Source organism: Clytia hemisphaerica, unplaced genomic scaffold, assembly GCF_902728285.1.
Source record: "Clytia hemisphaerica strain Z4C2 unplaced genomic scaffold, Clytia hemisphaerica genome assembly, whole genome shotgun sequence".
Taxonomy (NCBI): domain Eukaryota; kingdom Metazoa; phylum Cnidaria; class Hydrozoa; order Leptothecata; family Clytiidae; genus Clytia; species Clytia hemisphaerica.
Window position 1 is genome coordinate 54,666 of NW_027104489.1, and position 17,634 is coordinate 72,299.

The window sequence follows — 17,634 nt, forward strand, 5'->3', positions numbered from 1 at the left end:
AGGTGGTAGAGATATTCATAACTATTATCAACAGGGTGTCTCATCTCAGTCTATATTATAATAAATTTGAGTACTGTAAGTTGTTTTCTGATAGCATTTCAATAAATTGCAATTCTACCCTTTATTTAGCACTTCATTTAGTTTTCATTGTTTCAAAAATACATTAAAATTGTATCACTTTATTACCATAGTAGAAATTATTGAGACTCAAATTACATCTGGAAATTTCCAAATTATTTTTTCCATTATGTATAATAGTTTGGAATGACTTTAAAGTAATGTTAAAACCATAGTATTAGGTCATTTTTCGATAGTAATTTGAATCTAAAAATGTTCAATTAGCATGTCGATTCAAAATGCATAAATTTAATTGAGATACTTTTATCACCCAAATTAGTCAAGTGGTTGTATCTATTTTTAACTCAAAATATTATCTTTATTGCCCATCACATAGTTCGCACCCCCCCCCTTTATGAAGGGGGGGGGGGTAACGATGTTCAGAAAATCTCAGAAAGGGGGGGGGTAAGAATTTTTTCTAGAAAGGGGAGTTTCACAAGGGGGGGGTTCATCTAGAAAGGGGGGGTAGATGTCAGTGGTATGTTTTTTTTGTGTTTTCCCAAATTAGAAGTTTTATTTTTAATTTACAATGCAACGTCTTCTTTATTAATTGTTTAGTATGTTTGAAACATTCGATTCAAAATGATTCTATTTTTTTCGCAATGCAGTGTGTTCTATTTTCTTGCTTTTTCACCGGTAGAATTATGGTAGGATTTTAAAATTTTGAGGGGGGTAGCATCAAATTTTAAAAGGGGGAAGAACCTAGGGTAGGGGGGGTAGCTCTAGGGTAGGGGGGTAGTGACCCCCTTCCGAACTGGGCGCATCAAAAACACTTTCTCCTTAAACCAGTTATAAATGTAGTTGTTTTATCACAAATTTGTGTTTACTTTGTATCCTAGAGTGGTATGTTGCTATCATACACTCCTTATTGAATTGTATCTCTTAAATTGTGAAAAAAAGACCTAGACACAGTGAGCGTATACAATTCAGCTTTTGATACACGTTTTTTTAATAAGAACATTAAAAAATTTTGAAGCCTACAGAATGATGTTCTTATAACTTTTTGGATTTCAAGCCTAAAAATGTTCTTAACATGTTCTTATTTTCCCCACTTTTTATCTTTTTTTGTCCATTTTCCTAATAAATTGGCTGTTTTCCAGTCTGCGAAGCCTTAAAATGTTCTTACTTAACTTGTTCTTTAACATTTTGGCCATCGAAGCCTTATGTTCTTATATAGTTTATTCTTATTAAAAAAAAGTGTATTCAAATACTGCTAGTAATGGATTTCAAAAATTATTTTTTGGAACTGTATCATTCTATTTACAAGTTTCATTTCATTTAGTGACGAAATCCATGGTCTATTTTTAGCCCATAGTGGTGTACTCTACTCTGTGTGCTTCCAATTTCTTGTTTTTGCACTTTGCAATTTCCTGTCATTTTGTGTTTGTTTTGATAACCATCACTTTCACACCGTTATTCCCTTTCTGTTCATACAAATTAATGCAACACTGTTTCCTTTCAAGTCTTAACATGATTTTTTTTAAGTGTTTGCATTGCAGAGTTGACTCCCTATATTAATCTTCTATTTGGGAATGAATCGATTTACATTGAAAGTACAAAGGATTGACATCAAATCATTTAAAAAAAAATCATTTGTTTTTACAAGTCACTTTGTATAATTTCCCTCTATGGTTTTCTTACATACATTGACAAACATTGACAGGATTTTTTCTGTTTTGTCAATTTCTTCGAACCTCTACAGTTCTTTTTGAGCAGAATTGCTTCTTATGGGGATCGTTTGTAAAAGTGTTTTTATCCGACAGTGCCTTTTTCTAATACCCTGAGAATTTTACCAGGGCCGACCAAATCAAGCATTTAACTACAATCAGTGACAAGTAAGGAGTTGATACATTGATACTAGAGGGTTAAGGGAATTCTTGCCACAATATTTAGTCACAGATTGTAGATATTTATATCCTATAAAAACTTTGAATCTCCTCTGCTGCTTGTCTTTTTTTATTTTGCTCATCAAAGTTGATCTATGAAATTTATCACCGTAAAGAATCTAAATCTTTTGACACTAATACGCCATTTTTTTCTGATTCATTTTACGAGGGAATTATAAATAAAATCGATGGATGTATAAGTATTATGTTGATAAGATTTTTATCAGCGATCATAATTATGAAAAAGCAAAGAAAAATATACATTCTATAAAAACATCAAGTTATTCGTTTTGATTTTGATCTTGATTAATCATTTATATGGTTCAGTTTGAAAATGTTATTTTTTCTTTTCTGAAGCAATTTCAAATTATTGGCAATATTATGCCCCCCTTCCAAAAATTACTTTTTGTTCATCATAAAGGCCTAAACTTCCCTTTCAGTTATTCAATGAAGTTTTGGTGCACTTGCTTACATGAAAACACACAATTAGCGGATTAAAAAGGGGGATCTTGACATGAATCATTAATAACTCCAAACTGTTTTGTTTGCTTTTATTTCGCAAAAATCATTGTTATTATTTACCCTTTTAAAACCCAACCGAAAAATAAACCTACGATGGAGTACACTTTCCACATATTTGAAGCACTTAAAACCGTTTAAAACACTCCTACTTTGGGGGAATTTATTGACTGTCAGATTAGACAGTTAGATCAATTTGAAATCCTCTTTTATGATATTTACTTTCCTTCGACCTGTAGAAAGCCTTTGAAATAAGTTAGAAGGAAAGAAGCTCAATGTTTATATAACGTTGGTTAGTTCTAACCTAAGATATTCAAGCTATACTTCAGGAGAAAATGAAGGAAAAATTTTCCCTTGACAAGGCTTATCCTTAGCCAATCGAATTAAGGTCATCTTACCAAACAATATTATCCTACCTTTTTTAACAACGTGGCCGGTACACCGTGTCGATTTGATGTCCATTTAACGTCCATGTATAACGTTTGATGGACGTTGCAACAATGTCGTTTACCAAATTTTACAAGATAACAAAATCCTGTTGAAAGATGCTTCAGGAATCGACTTTGAAGGAGACTTAGATGTGTGATATCGCTGCCATAGAGACTAAAGGTCCAATATCAAGATTAGTGTCGAGAAAACTTAGACTTTTTTGCTTTCCTTAATTAAAATTCTCAGATTGGCCTTTTTTCCTATCTACAAGAGAAAAAAAGGGGAATTAAACTCAAAATTTTAATTTAGCATAGTAAAAAAACTTATTTTGAGATTTGATCTTTTGCCACAATGGCAGCGATATGTGGACATAGCTTACGGAACCTGATGGTTACCCAAAAGAACCTCTTTATGGCAATTTGGGCACACTAATATCATGAGGGAGCTTAATAATACGCTGATGATAATGATGGAGAGCAATTAAAATGAATCTTCAAAGGAAGATTAACTCAATTGGACCAAATCTGTTTAAATCATCTCTACCATTTCAAACAGTTTCAAATAGTTTTGTTGTGTGAAACCTAAGAAAATCGGTTGTTTTAGAGTCCACAAAGCCTTGAAATGTTCTTAGCTTGCTCTTGATATTTTGCTGTTTTTATATAGTTCATTCTTATAAGAATCGTATAGAATGTCAGAAGTATTTTAACCTCGTTTAAACGTTTAAGGAACCCTTGTTTAAAATTTGGGAACGGAATCATCTTCGAAATGAGAGAGATTCTTATCTTAGCTTGAATTCGAACGAGACGGTTGTTTTGTTCAAAAGTGACAAACAACTTTCGGGCTTACGTAAATTGACCTCAAAAATGTTAACAAGATGATTTTGCAGTGATTGCAACAGACTCTGTAGTAGTATACCAACATGAAGTCTTTTTGTGAACAAAATATTTTCATTAACTTTTTTTTTGTAACATTTCTTTAATTGGGTTAGACCTGTGTGAAATCGCATCATTGTCTCTTTTCAAACATCGTAATCAATGAAAAGTTTGTAACGAGTCCAACTTACTACTTTATCCAAATTAAGGCAATTAGGCCAATGACGGGGTCTGGAAAATTAAATGTTTCTTAAACTTAAGATTCACTTTTTCCAAAAAAAAACAACTCAAAATACTAACAGGAATTTTAATTTCACCTCAAGCTTTCAAAAAAGGAAAGGTTTTTCTTTAAAATCAGTGACAGGGCTGTAAAGTAAATTTTAACCCACGCTAATGTCATCTTTACTTAAATTTTTGGTTTAAAAGAAAGTAGTATATAGTATATAGAATTTAAAATAAATACTTTGAAGGTCATCACGTATGTTTGGCTTGTTATCATTCATGACGTTACTTCTTTTGACGTCAATCGATGCAATTGGACTTTTTCCTCCTGATCTTTTTCCTCCTGATATTTTTGCCAATTATCAATGCTCCCCTTGATTAATATAGATGTTTAAACCTATTGTATTCTATACCTCAGAAATGAATAGTCAATAGATTTTAATCAATTTGTAGTATCCTTAAAGAAGTTTTCTATTTAGAGATCTTTTATAATCCGTGTATGACATCGTATGATAAACAAAAGCTAATTAATTAGCTATTGCCATTCTTGAAAAGATCTCATGATCTTTATTCTGTGCTTTTTCACACGGGAACTATTCTCGGGGAGATATTTTCTCATAATTGCTGGCTCTTTAATTTGATATTTTCTATTCTGTCGGCCGTATTGTAGTAAAAGCCACTATTTAGAAGACACCTGAAGTCTGAATCTTTGTTGATGGTGTATCGACAAGACCGGCATTGTAAATCGATTCTAAAGAGGTTTCTCTTCACAACTTCAAAGCTTAGAAACGGAGAGGCCTTATACCGAACCTAATATAGTTCATTTTTTTAATATTGATTACTGGGTGGCTTTCAAATGTCTCTCATTCACACAATAACATCAGTATAAGAAGAAGCCATCAGTAACAAAGCCTCTGTACTCTGTACTAATAGTTCACCTTTTACCCAGAATCCTCTTGATCAGTTCAGGCCAGGCCACCGGTAACAAAGCCTCTGTACTCTGTACCTTTTACCCAGCATCCTCTTGAAGAAACACTTATCACGCGAACAACCGATAAAAACAGCGTGCGTGTTGCGTGTAGGACTTTTTTGACGACGAAACTCTCATATTAAAGATTTGTTGTGATTTTCAGAAATCTTTTCTCCCATACCACAGTTATTATAACGTTTTATCTTTTGATACTTTTTATTAAACTCTTAAATTCGAGAGCCCGTCATCACGCGAATATTCAATAACAATTTTTCTCAATAAGACTTCGTGGTTTTGACGCTTAAGTTCAAATTTACAGAAACCTAGAACTTGGAAGCAAACTAAAGCACGATTCTAGTCAAAAACCTTCGAAATTTAGAACTGCTCTGTAATTAATGATATTCATGACGTGATGTTTTCTATGGAAACACCCCGGTTTTTGCCAGTAGTGGCAAATTTTATATACAACTTTTTGCCATTGAATATTAGTATTGAGTATTTCCGTAGAAAACATTACAGTACGTCATGAATATCATGAATAAGAATAAGTTTGAGGTTTTACTACCGATCTCTGAAAATCTCCAAGAAGTAGCATAGAGCGCAGGAAGGAAATTAAAAGTGCAATTCCTTTGACGGCCTCTATTTTGTATTTTCGCTAACAAATAACGGGGAGGAGTAGTAATACCGGAAAACTAATTACCGTTGATACTCTATACCATCATCATTTTAATTATTTTTCAACTAATTATAATGATGCGTTTCGAGCCAAGCCAGTAATTTTGATGGAATGCTAAACATTCGGGCTGGGAATTAAATGCAAAACTCGAATTTACGAAATGTTTCAATATGTTGCTATTAACAGTATTCGGTGTTAAGGAAACAGAATCCCATTGCAACAGCCAAAGTCTCACTAAGAATATCGTCATTTTTAACAGTTTCCTCACTTGCTCTTCAAGTAGATAGAAGGTCTAATATACACTTCTTTACTGGCCTGTCCCATTAGGGGAGATCTCGAACACAACAAAGGGAGTCAGAGAAAAATGTATTTTAAAAGACGGTGGTTAAATTTCCCCAGCGTATTATCCTTGACTGTTGTCAAAAGACTGCAACTTCAAAACGTGAATGAGTCGTTATGACATTTTTATCTCGGTTCTTTCTCCCTAATTCTCAAGAATTTGACTTGGTAATGCACCATGACTAGAATTCATTTCCGTTTTCGCCACCACTTTCCCGCTGTGTTACACTTAACGTCTCAATCATCGTTCTGTCAATTTTGGCTAATCCCTTGTTCGAGGGATGATTAGTGTCTGTCTGTATCTATGTACCGCCTCTAAATAGTCCTCTTCCATTGATTAATGATATTCTAAGATCTGTCATACACGTTTTTTTATATAAACATTTTTCTTACCTTTTTGAGTTTTATGCCTAGAAATATATTCTTAACATGTTCTTATTTTCCATATTTTGTGTGTATTTTTGACCTTTTTCTAGGAAATGGTATTTAGATTCTTTAGCTTACAATGTCTTAACTTGTTTTATTTTGGCTATCGAAGTCTTATGTCTTATACAACTTGTCTTATAAAAAAAACGTGCATGACAAATTCTTGAATTAAAATCAATGTTTTGCAGAATATTCACTACCCCTCCCACTGAAAGTCCTCTTTCCACTAGCCTATACTAGACGTCACGGCTTTTTCTACACAGTAACGGGATGAAAAATCCCGGTTTTTGGTGAGGTGCTCGCTATCTTTCCACCTTTGGCTTCTTTCTTTTGAATCCAGTGTACAGTGGGGAGTAAGTAAGATAATCTAAATCTTTTTAACGATTATCTTCCTTCATCCTTTACAATAAAGGATTACCGGCAATATCTCTTGCCTTTTAAATCATTGGCCTCTAGGCTTCTGGCATCCACCAACGGACTCGTGCTCGTTATAGATATACTTATACTACTATACTACTTGCGGTTTTGTAGAAGTCTTCAGACTATCGGCCCTCATAATACTGCGATTGACTATAACAATTACCAAGGGATTAAAATGGTGTTATGAATCTACCCCATAAGTTTACTCGTGTATAATTTTGATATAGGCAAGCGATAGTCCTGAATACTTCCTCATGATGACAACTCGTCTACGAGACGCCTTTACCTCCATCGATTCATTCATCAAATCGTTCACAGTCATACGAAGTAGAATATTAAAAAGAACCGCCCAACTCCTCCTATCCCGCCTCTTTTTGTAATACTTTGTAATACTGTATTGTATATTTCACAGTTATAAGATGTTATGAGATGTTTGATTTTATATTTCCTTGTCTAACAAATGTGTTTTTAATTATGACTATTTTTTGTCGCCAATAAATTATTACGGCGAATACAGAACGAGAAATATTCCACCCGATACCATGGCATCTGTTTTCGTGATTGCGACCAAGTTTTTTAGTTGCTTTTTCGTTTTTTAAATTTTTCCTTGCAAAAAGACTCGTAATTACATGGAAAGAAGGCTTTTCTAGAAAGAAACAATCACCCAGCATTTTGAGGAGGTCATATTTTCCGTCCAGGGAGGTCCAAAAATCCAGGGCAGTTAGTGAGTTTCTTGAAAAATCCAAGGCACCTATTCAAAATAGGTAGAAATTCAGGAAAATCTCTGAACTTTAAACAAAAATGCAAGTGGATGCCTAAAATATTGCAAAAAAGGTGGGACCTTCCATAAAATGACCTCATCAAAGGAGTTAGTTTTTTGTAATAGGACATTATGGAATGTGTAGCTCTTGTCGTTTCAACACAGAACCGTTACCTTAAAAAATGAGGCTTATAATAGCAATTATATGTGAAAGACACGCCTCCTACAAAACTGTTCTCTATTCATTATACAGACGTTTGTACTGTTTCATTATTTCACGCGCGCGTGTCATTGTAGATTGATAATGATCCACTTTGTTGTGTGCCAGGGGGTAAGGTCAGTTCACGTGTATCTTTATTGATGCGTCTCTGAACGGAGGCTTTTCTGCCTCCAAATCAATGAAATTCTACAAAAGTTGCATAATCTTGCTTAATTTATTTAAGTTTAAATAAAAGTTCATTTCCACCTGAGACAAAAAGCTTTTCTTTGGCCGCCGTTAATTTTGCTTTTTCAGCAACTAAAAGAAGGCGCGCCTCCTTTCTACATCATATGAAAATATTAATTTTTCAAAGAATATGCATTTCATCCACATCTTCTTATTTTCTTTGTACAGGAAAACTTACACTGAACTACTGGCCGAAAGGAGAATCTTACAACACCGTCTTCGTTAGTGGACAAACTCTCCTCAGATGCGACGTGGATTCAGACCGCTCCTTTCAACTCAAATGGTATAAAGATGGAAAAGAATTGGACTTTAGCACCATCAAGTTCCCTTTGTGGGGTTTCAAGTAAGTATACCAACCATTTATAAGGCCGGTCTCCACTTTCTTAACTTTTTTTGTCTGAAGAAAAGATTACGTCATGATAAAGCTTCGCGTGAACAAAAAAAAAGTTGAAAGAAGTTCTACTTTTTTCATCCGTTACGTCAATTTCGACCAATGGAATTGCTTCATTTTTCAACCGACCAATGACCTTACAAAAACGTCAAAAGGTTTTCGCTCATTTCGCGTGAGTGGAGACCGACCTTTAGCTCGAATCTAAATAAGTTTGAGTTCGACCCAGTGATATTCATATTGGAAGTTTATAGTGTCTTGGACCACTTTATTAGCTCTAGTTTAGACGGCGCTCTTTTCGCCCTATCAATTCTAATTTTAAATTAAAGCGTGCGAAAAGTTAGCTGTCTAACGTCAATGCAATACCCTCCTTTGATGTCAATGCGATGACTTTTCAATCTTTTTCAAGCAAGGATTTTTAGCTGCCAATTTTCGTCTCACTTTTTGCCTACTCTAACAATTAGAAAGTCGGTCGTCGAAACTAGAGCTTATCTTTAATATAGTGACTAGAACTATGCAATGAGATCGCGGTCAGAGACTCCTAACGTCCGACTTAGCATTAAGGACATGACAAAATCAACCATATAAAAACTTGATTTCAGATTGACATCTTTTGTCAGGTCTTTAGGATAGACTATTTTGAAAATGGACCTTTACTCAAATCTCTTTGTTTATGCTTATTTATTGCCCAACAGTCAAACTTTCTTACACAAGAAAAAACTCATTATATGTACAATGTCAACTGAAAATCTTCAATTTCGATTGCTTTTCATTCTAATCAGATTCAAAGATGGTTCAGGAGGCACGCTATGGCAATGGCCGTACCACAAAGATTTCTTGAAAGATCCAGCAGTCTTTGAATGCAGGGCGACCAATGGCGTTGATCCGCCCGTCAGCAAGAAAGTCAAATTTACTCCCTTAGATGGTAAGCAATTACTCTTTGATACTTTTCGAAGAGCGTCTTTGCAGCACACTACGCTCATCTTCCGTAGTCAATGTCACTCCTTAGCCCCTTTCCTGATATCTCTGAAAAAGAGGTCCTCCAGCTTTTCCTGCTTTTCTTGCAGAGCAACACAAAAAACCTTTATATTTGGTACTCAAGTCCATTATCATTAAATGAATATGAAATATAAATCTTGTTAGGTTTTGGTGGTTCTTGCTGTACTTTTGAATTTTATGTGATTACGTATTTCTAATTATTTCTTCATCTTGGGCGAAAGATCCGCTCCCTAAAATGTATTTACAATACAAGTTACCGGACTTCTCCATTTGAAATTTTATATTTCTTGTTTTTTTCTTTTCAGCTCATAAATTGCCAGCAGATTATCCCAAGAAAGTAGACAATGCAAAGCAAGAGAAATATCCTGAGAAAGTTTTCTACGGCTCAAACCTCACCTTCTATTGCGATGCGAAGGGAGGGACGAATCTCGATTACCAATGGTTTTACAATCGCCTTCCGTTAGGCAAGATTGATGCCAAACGAAGTCGAGCGGTCCGCTTGGATTACAAATTGAGCGCCGATCGTCGAATCTTGAACATCTTTAATATTCAGGTAATGCATTGATTTTAACTTTATTCGTCCACAGGGTTGTTTCAAAACCTTACCAATAATCTTCAATTTTTTGCTGAGTTTGCTAAATGTTTTTTTTAGAAAGGAAGACCTGTACTGACACAAGCTATCACAAGCAAAGCCTTTTAGACTTACTTCTCGGTTTAAGAAATACCCTCGGTCTAACAGTCTAAGCCCATGTTCGCACGTGACGGTTCCGTTTCGCTCCGAAATGAAATGAAGCCATTCTATTGGTTACATTCAAGTGTTACGTCACTTCTAACAAATAGAATGGCTTCATTCCGTTTCGGAGCGAAACGGGACCGTCACGTGTGAACATGGTCTAACAGTTAGGGGATCGGATAATACCCGATGATATATTTTTTTATTTACCATCTTTAACAGGAAACACCTCAACAAGAAGCGATTAACTTTCAATGTATGGTCTCCAACAACGTTGGTTTATTGAATGCTCTGATGTTCAGTGTTGCCACAATGCCCAAACCAAGTACGTTTCATAAAGCATTTAGTACCTACTTTCAGCTTACAGATAGTGCTTTTCTAGCTGTTGTTGCTTTTTGTCAATCTATTCAGTATTTTTATGGCAAGCTGAGTTTTTTCTTGGCCATTTATGCTAAGGAGGATCATTTTCCCTCTGATGTGACATAATAAAAAGCCTCAATGTTAAAGTATTTGTGTATAATGACTACTATCAACTTCTCAGAATACTTCTTGGTTTACCTGGTTCGTTTCTCCTTTCTTCCAGCTCCTGCCATCCCACCAATGGTTCCTCGCCTGACGGTCCGACCCCAAAACGTGTCTGTAGGTGGACCAGAACAATGGGTTGAGTTTGATTGCGCGGCTGTCGGCCACCCAACACCATTATATTGGTGGTACCATGATGGTCTGGTGGTGCAAGCTGGTGCCGAAACTGGAAAGGTACTGATTTACTTTCTTCCTTTGACGTTTGTGAGGTTGGAACCCAGTTTTCCAGTCCATCACGGTTCCATTCTGTTCCGAAACCAAATGGAGCAATCCTATTGGATAGAAATGACATAATCTTGATCGCTCGTATTATTTGACTCCTTTTCGTGACCTAATGTTCTTTGATTCTTCGGTAAAACGATGCGTCATTTAGCTGTCTTCTACACCTATCATCTTTAAACAACAATAAAGTTACATGGAAGAGCAGGGAAGAGAAAGGTTGATGACACTCAACAGATTTTCCCATAAAATATAATTCTCTTTGATTTTAGGTATCGGTTGTAGCCATGCGTTCAGGAAGTATTATGTGTCACCCTTGGAACAAATATGGTTCAACCAACGCTACTGCTTACCTCACTGTTACTCGTAAGTAGACCGGTCTCCTTGTGACATTTTTGCAAGATACCATATCATTGGCCTATTGAAATAACCTAAGCTTAGTAATATATTTTCCTTTTGACTTGTTTACATTTTTAGTTTCCTTTGTGCTCTCTTTTAGGTTCCATAATTTAATGAAGTTATTACCCATTTTGAACATCGACGTAGTTTCCAAATTCTTTTTGTTTTTCTCCATTGAAGCTTTACCATACAGACCAAACCCTATCAAGATCGCCGGAACCAGTGTCAAACACATCACTATCGAAATCACACCCAATTACCGGGAAGCGGAATGGCATCCGGACATCCCCGTTAACGAGATCATTATTCAACACCGGCCGTATGTTTTTAACCAGCCTGTTGAAACCGCCTTCAATGTTACCAAATTCAAAACGGGCGGAAAACCTGCCCCTTGGAGATATACTTTTGACGGTTTGGAACCATGGATTTATATCGATTTCCGAGTGAAGTTGGTTAATAAATATGGCGTTTCAAATGTGTCAGAATGGTATCATGGACAAACCGATTGGGGAGGTAAAGATCCCTTTTTCTTACCCCTTGAGATTCAATAACATCTTAACACTTTGTCATTTAACTTTTTTGCGGCGATATCTTCACGTTTCTTTAAATATGGATTCTTTGAATAATTATCTATGTTCTCAATGCCCCTTTTCATTTTATAAGACTTTACGCTGTGACTTTTTCCATATCTTTTTTATTCTCATCCTGCTTTTTACTCACTATACACTGTTTCTAGTTCTACCAACCAATTTTACAAATTTTCTTTAAAATCTATTTACTGACAAATTATTATCTTCTTATCCAGCTATCACAGAGCCTGTTCGTAATTTGAAGGCGACACCACTGTCTCCAAAATCATTCAGAGTACAATGGGAGGATCCCCCAAAAACCAATGGACCCTTGACCAGGTATTTATTTTTTTCCCATGTTATTATAAAGTATTCTGCTAACAATTTCCACAAAGGAAATTTTCACAACGGTTTCACGTAATTTCTTTAAGTAACAGCACGATGAAGTTTTAAATTCAAAAAGTATGATTGCCCGTCTTCTTCCTCTTGAATTTCTGTGTACCTTTTCACCGGGGTGAACGGATGAAGCAAATCTACAGTAGCTGTACATTAGCTCAAATTTTACATTCGTCTCTTCTCTTTTCATACTAAAAGTTTCAAGAAAATTGAGATTGTAATAATTTTTTTGAAACACGGGGTAAATATTTTGTGCTTTTCCAGATACGAATTCTACTACACAACACGACCCAACGCCGACATCAAAAATTGGATCATGCACGGTGTAGACCCTACAGACCAACATTATGCGGTAAACTGGACGGACAACCCACGGTATACGGAAGTCGCCCCTGTCTTATACTGGAAAGTGCGATTGGTGGGTTTCGTGAATGAAGGACCTTTCTCTGAAACGAAAGCATTCAAATGTCTCCCAGGAGGTAAACACTGATGAACTCAACAACTCAGGGGTTTTGCTTTGTTTTTGATAGGAAAATTAACCCCAGTGAATTCTAGATTCTAAGCCGGCGAATTCCTAGCAATCCCAGTGCAGCGAATTGTAATATTTTTTTGTGTTTTAAACCGGAAAAATTCCCTAAGATACCTGAACTGTACTGGTGACTGTTGAAATGCAAGGGGGGATACTTTTCATTATGAATATTTCGAATAAGAGAGATATAGAGAAAGTTGACTGTTATACATATAAAAAATATCGCGAAAGAATCTCTTCAATTAGAAATGTGGATGAATCTTAAAACCCGCTTAAATCACAAGATTCACCTTCAAATAGTAGTGTCTTTACAAAACAAAACTGACACGTCCCATTACTTCTTTAGCTCCTGGATTTGTCACCAATGTCAAATTGAAGGTGTTAACTTCTCGCACCATCGAAGTTAGCTGGACGCCTGCCGAAAACAAAGGTAGCGGAATCACTGGACACGACATCTTATTCAACCGGGCCGATATACCGAAGATCGAACGTCTTTGGAACATACACACGCTAAAAGACCCCAAAGAAAATAAAGTGGTTGTTTCTAATCTGTTACCAAACCGTCCGTACGAATTCAAGATTTACGCGCGGACGAAAGAATCGCAGGGTGTGCCTTCAGAGATCGTCAAGACTAAAACAATCGAAGATGGTATAAGGGTTGTTTTCATTCTATCCACTTTAACGAATACTTTATTTCTAATTGGAAACTTCAGATTCCTGCTTTTACCAAAACGTATCTTTGTTTTGTGCAGATTTGAGATTTCCATTTCGAAACGGGTTTTCGATTTTCATTCACCATGTTTCTCCTTGACATATACGGAAATTCCAAAATTTACTGCTCTGTTATACGTAAGTTACTTTCAGGTATGATCTACGAGAGCCTTCGTTTTGCTAGCTCATACTGAAACAATGATTTCTTTTTTACTCATGAATGTTGGTAGAACATAACGTCACTCACATGACTAAAGATTAAATCTCCAATTTAGTACCTTACGAAATTTAAAGTTTTACTGTGATGGTCATCTTTGAGATTGCCTTTTTTTCATGTAGAGGAATAGTCAATGTTTTCATATGACAAAAAGGCCAATCTCAAAGGCAGAACAGAATTGTAAGATTCCAATTTTCCAAGACACTCATTTTGAGATTGATTGAACCTTTAGTCATGTAATAAAGAACTTCTCTGTGTTAGAAAAATAGCTAGATGACTCCACCAGGAGGGTGGGAAACTAAAAGCGAAAAGACAGTAGTACAAAAAGTAACATATGATTTTGTTTGACGTTCAGCTCCCAGTGCACCACCTCAGAACGTGCGTGGAACAGCTAAACATTCACAAACACTCGTCATCTCATGGGACCCTCCACCTGTGGACCATCAAAACTCACCCATCACCGGATACACGTTGTATTACAGCTTCCACGACCGTGATCCTTCAACAAAAGAGATCGGCAAGAACGATCGACAGGTAATTTTCTTCGTGTTCTTGTTTGAAAAGGGATTTCTAACTTCAAAAAAGCTTTTTTCTTTTAACTTGAGACTACCCTAAGAGACCAAATTTGAAAAGGTCTCAAAAGCTATGTTGCTTTATCTTCCTTATAAGATTTATCAATTACTTTTATTTATAAAACTCTACTAAAACTCTACTATCCATAAAAGTAACTTAGCTTGACTGAATATTTTTGGTCTCAGAGGGCCAAATTTTGGAGTCTTTTTGGTTTGAGAGACTCAAATTTTGTTATATTCCCAGCCGAGTTTGACTTGAGAATGTCATTATTTATTGTTTTTACCGTTTTTTAGGTACAACTCCAAGGGTTAGGTAAATTCAAGAAGTATAAGATCTGGATGGTAGCGCACAACAAATTGGGAAAGAGTCCTCCTAGTCCTGAATACGAGATTGTCACTAAGGAAGATGGTATGACAACTGATGATCTTAAGTTTTTCTGAGTTTACACAATTTTACAATCACTAATTCAACTCGATTCTTTATATGATTCGTAATTATTTGAGTAGAAACCGTCAGAATGTATTTTTGTGATTCGAATCTCTCTGCATTTCAATTGGCTTTCACATTTAAGCTTGAACCATTATACTACTGTCAAACCGGGCATTTAAACTTCATTTTCTTCACTTTAAGTTTATTTATTTCTCTATAGTCTATGGCAGATGGAATTTGCGTTCAGAGATAAACTTGTTGTTGTAAATGCTTTTTACAATAATTAATGTTTTTAAATTCTCATTGTTTTTTTAGTACCGGAAGGTGCACCACGTTCAGTTCAAGGTCAAGCGTTGAACGAATCCACCATTGGCGTGACCTGGTTACCGCCCAAGAACGTTCTACAAAACGGTCGGATAATCGGTTACAAAGTTATTTATTCAGAATGGGAGAATTGCGAAGGGGACGATAGCTACGAGATCAAGTTCGATTTCACCATTCGTGGATCTGGTGCCAGGGTAAGTCGAACCGTAGTGCAGAGGTAGAGCATTTGGATACGCAAGGTTGTGGGTTCAATCCCTGTTCAGGTTCGAGAGATAGTAAAGGCCGGTCTCTACTTGCGCGCGCTGCGATCGCACCTTTTGGCTTCAATCCTTTTTGCTGGGCGTCATAAAAATGTAGTGCGCGCTCGAAAAAATAGTTGAACACATTTCAACTTTTTTCAACGGTTACATCAGATCGTGCCAATGGAGTTTCATTTTTCTTTTGATCAATAGCGTGGAAGCTTTTCTCGATAAAATGCGATCGAAGCGCGCGCAAGTGGAGACCGGCCTTAAGTAAGGAAGTAAAAGATATCAGAAATAAGCCAAAATCCCACGACAAAGAGTTTCGTTAAAATGTCACGTCTATCGTAAACTTCACTTTAGCTACCATCCACTAAGTAATTCCAATTACTTAATTTGAGTAATAATTTAAAATCTCCGCAACGATAAATAATGAACATTATTAGATTTTTTTTCTTTTTAAATCTTCAGGATGCCGTTATCCAAAAAGAAATCTTCCCCAATACAAACTACAAAGTCCGAGTTGCCGCCCTTACTAGTGTTGGCACGGGCGTTGAATCACTTTCCCTCTGTATCAAAACACCTGTCAAACGCCCAACCGCTCCTCGAATGACTGTCAGTACAGACCAAACAGACAATATCGTCACTTTGAAATGGTGGCAGCCGCCCGGAAAAATCGTTGGCTACCAAATCACATACGGAAAAACTTTGAACAAATTCGATTCTCTTATTAACGTCAAAACAAAGAAAGTCGATGCGCAAGTTCGATTGTCGGTTTTCGACGACCTTGACGCCGGCGTCTACTACTCGTTCCGTTTATACGGTATCTTAGCCGACAACGGTGGCCTGACGGCGCCTAATACCCACTGGTTAAAAACATCGGATGGGCTACCTCGCGGACCTCCACTTTACTTTACGGTGACGACCGAATCATCATCGTCGATCAAACTCAAATGGGAGCAGCCGGATGCGTGGCTACGTAACGGAGAAATTGTCGGTTACGAGATTCGCTACAAACGTGATAAAAAGGACATTGATTGGTCTCGTAAAAGATACGGATTACGAGGCGAAGAAGACATCATTGTGTATTTACTACAAGATTTGAAATCGAATACGGATTATCAAATTCAAATCAAAGCTAGAACCATCGTTGGCTCGGGAACTGGAACTAAAATATTGATTGCACGCACAAATCGCGAGGTAATTTTTTGTCTTTTTCCACTTTCATACTTCCATGAAACTGAAAGTCGTTTGCTTTTTTTGAAAATTGATTAGCTTTTTTTTGAAAAATGACAAGAAACGCACTTCCATTTAGGAACCGTTGAATTTTAGTCGGGCTTGTTTGCTCTTTTTTTCTTGATTTTGCTTTAGACTTACAAATATTCTTGAAGTGTTTTTTTTTATGGTTGCTTTATTGAATACCAGTTTAAGAGCCAGTTTTTTTAAGAGCGGGGCAGGTCCAATAGTTTGAAACTTAGATTTTTTTCATTTTTGGATATGTTGTTAAGTACAATGAACTGAGTAAAATCCCAAAATATTTTGGTCTGAAAATCCATAATGGCGGATTTATGCCAATTTGAAGTTTTTGACATTTTTGGGCATTGCACTTAAAAAGTTTTTTGATATAGAACCATGCTTTCTCAAATCAAAATGAGGAATTGACTTTGGGTGATTCTGAAACTATGGCCAGTAAACTATACAATTTTCCAAAAAAATCAAAATTTTCAAAATGGTAGCTGGAGTTATGACGTCACTAAAACACTACAAATTTGATTTTAGGGGTATTTTAGAGCCATCTGACCTGTCCCAGGGGAGTTTCTTACTGCTCAAAATAATATTTTCTGGTAGTTTAGTCCCTGGTCTATCCATCTGAAGTGATTGCAATAAAAAAATCCGGCCCTACTGGCCCCTAGAGGCCCGAAAAGCCAATAAGGTCTCAAAAAAGTACCAACTTTAGCCCAATTTTCCTAGAAATCCCAACATTGCCTGACCTCCAACTCTTCTGTTCCTGAAAGACAACCGCCTGGTCTCTTAGGATCAAAAGAGAAACCTATGTGACCTCCTACCATTAATTTTTTATCTTGATTTAAAATTTTCTTAACATCGCTCGCTCGAAAAATGACTAAAATTCGGGATATTTTTGGCCCATTGGCAAATTTCAAAGCGGTCTAGGTCACTGAATTTGTTATAAATATAAGGGCTATGATTAATCTTTATATAAAAAACAATGAAACTAGGTGAAAAAA

General features: G+C 36.1%; 1 protein-coding gene across 1 annotated transcript in view; it reads left to right on the plus strand.

The window, feature by feature from the left end:
- LOC136821548 (receptor-type tyrosine-protein phosphatase F-like) overlaps positions 1-17,634 on the plus strand; it is a 32,863-nt gene that overhangs the window by 2,519 nt on the left and 12,710 nt on the right. The window contains exons 2-15 of the mRNA XM_067077773.1: positions 8,250-8,424; positions 9,252-9,394; positions 9,774-10,021; positions 10,424-10,526; positions 10,785-10,957; positions 11,275-11,368; positions 11,582-11,914; positions 12,207-12,309; positions 12,631-12,845; positions 13,242-13,544; positions 14,179-14,357; positions 14,690-14,804; positions 15,141-15,343; positions 15,860-16,588. Coding sequence (XP_066933874.1) covers positions 8,250-8,424; positions 9,252-9,394; positions 9,774-10,021; positions 10,424-10,526; positions 10,785-10,957; positions 11,275-11,368; positions 11,582-11,914; positions 12,207-12,309; positions 12,631-12,845; positions 13,242-13,544; positions 14,179-14,357; positions 14,690-14,804; positions 15,141-15,343; positions 15,860-16,588 — 3,116 coding nt within the window. The remainder of the gene's footprint in view (positions 1-8,249; positions 8,425-9,251; positions 9,395-9,773; positions 10,022-10,423; positions 10,527-10,784; positions 10,958-11,274; positions 11,369-11,581; positions 11,915-12,206; positions 12,310-12,630; positions 12,846-13,241; positions 13,545-14,178; positions 14,358-14,689; positions 14,805-15,140; positions 15,344-15,859; positions 16,589-17,634) is intronic.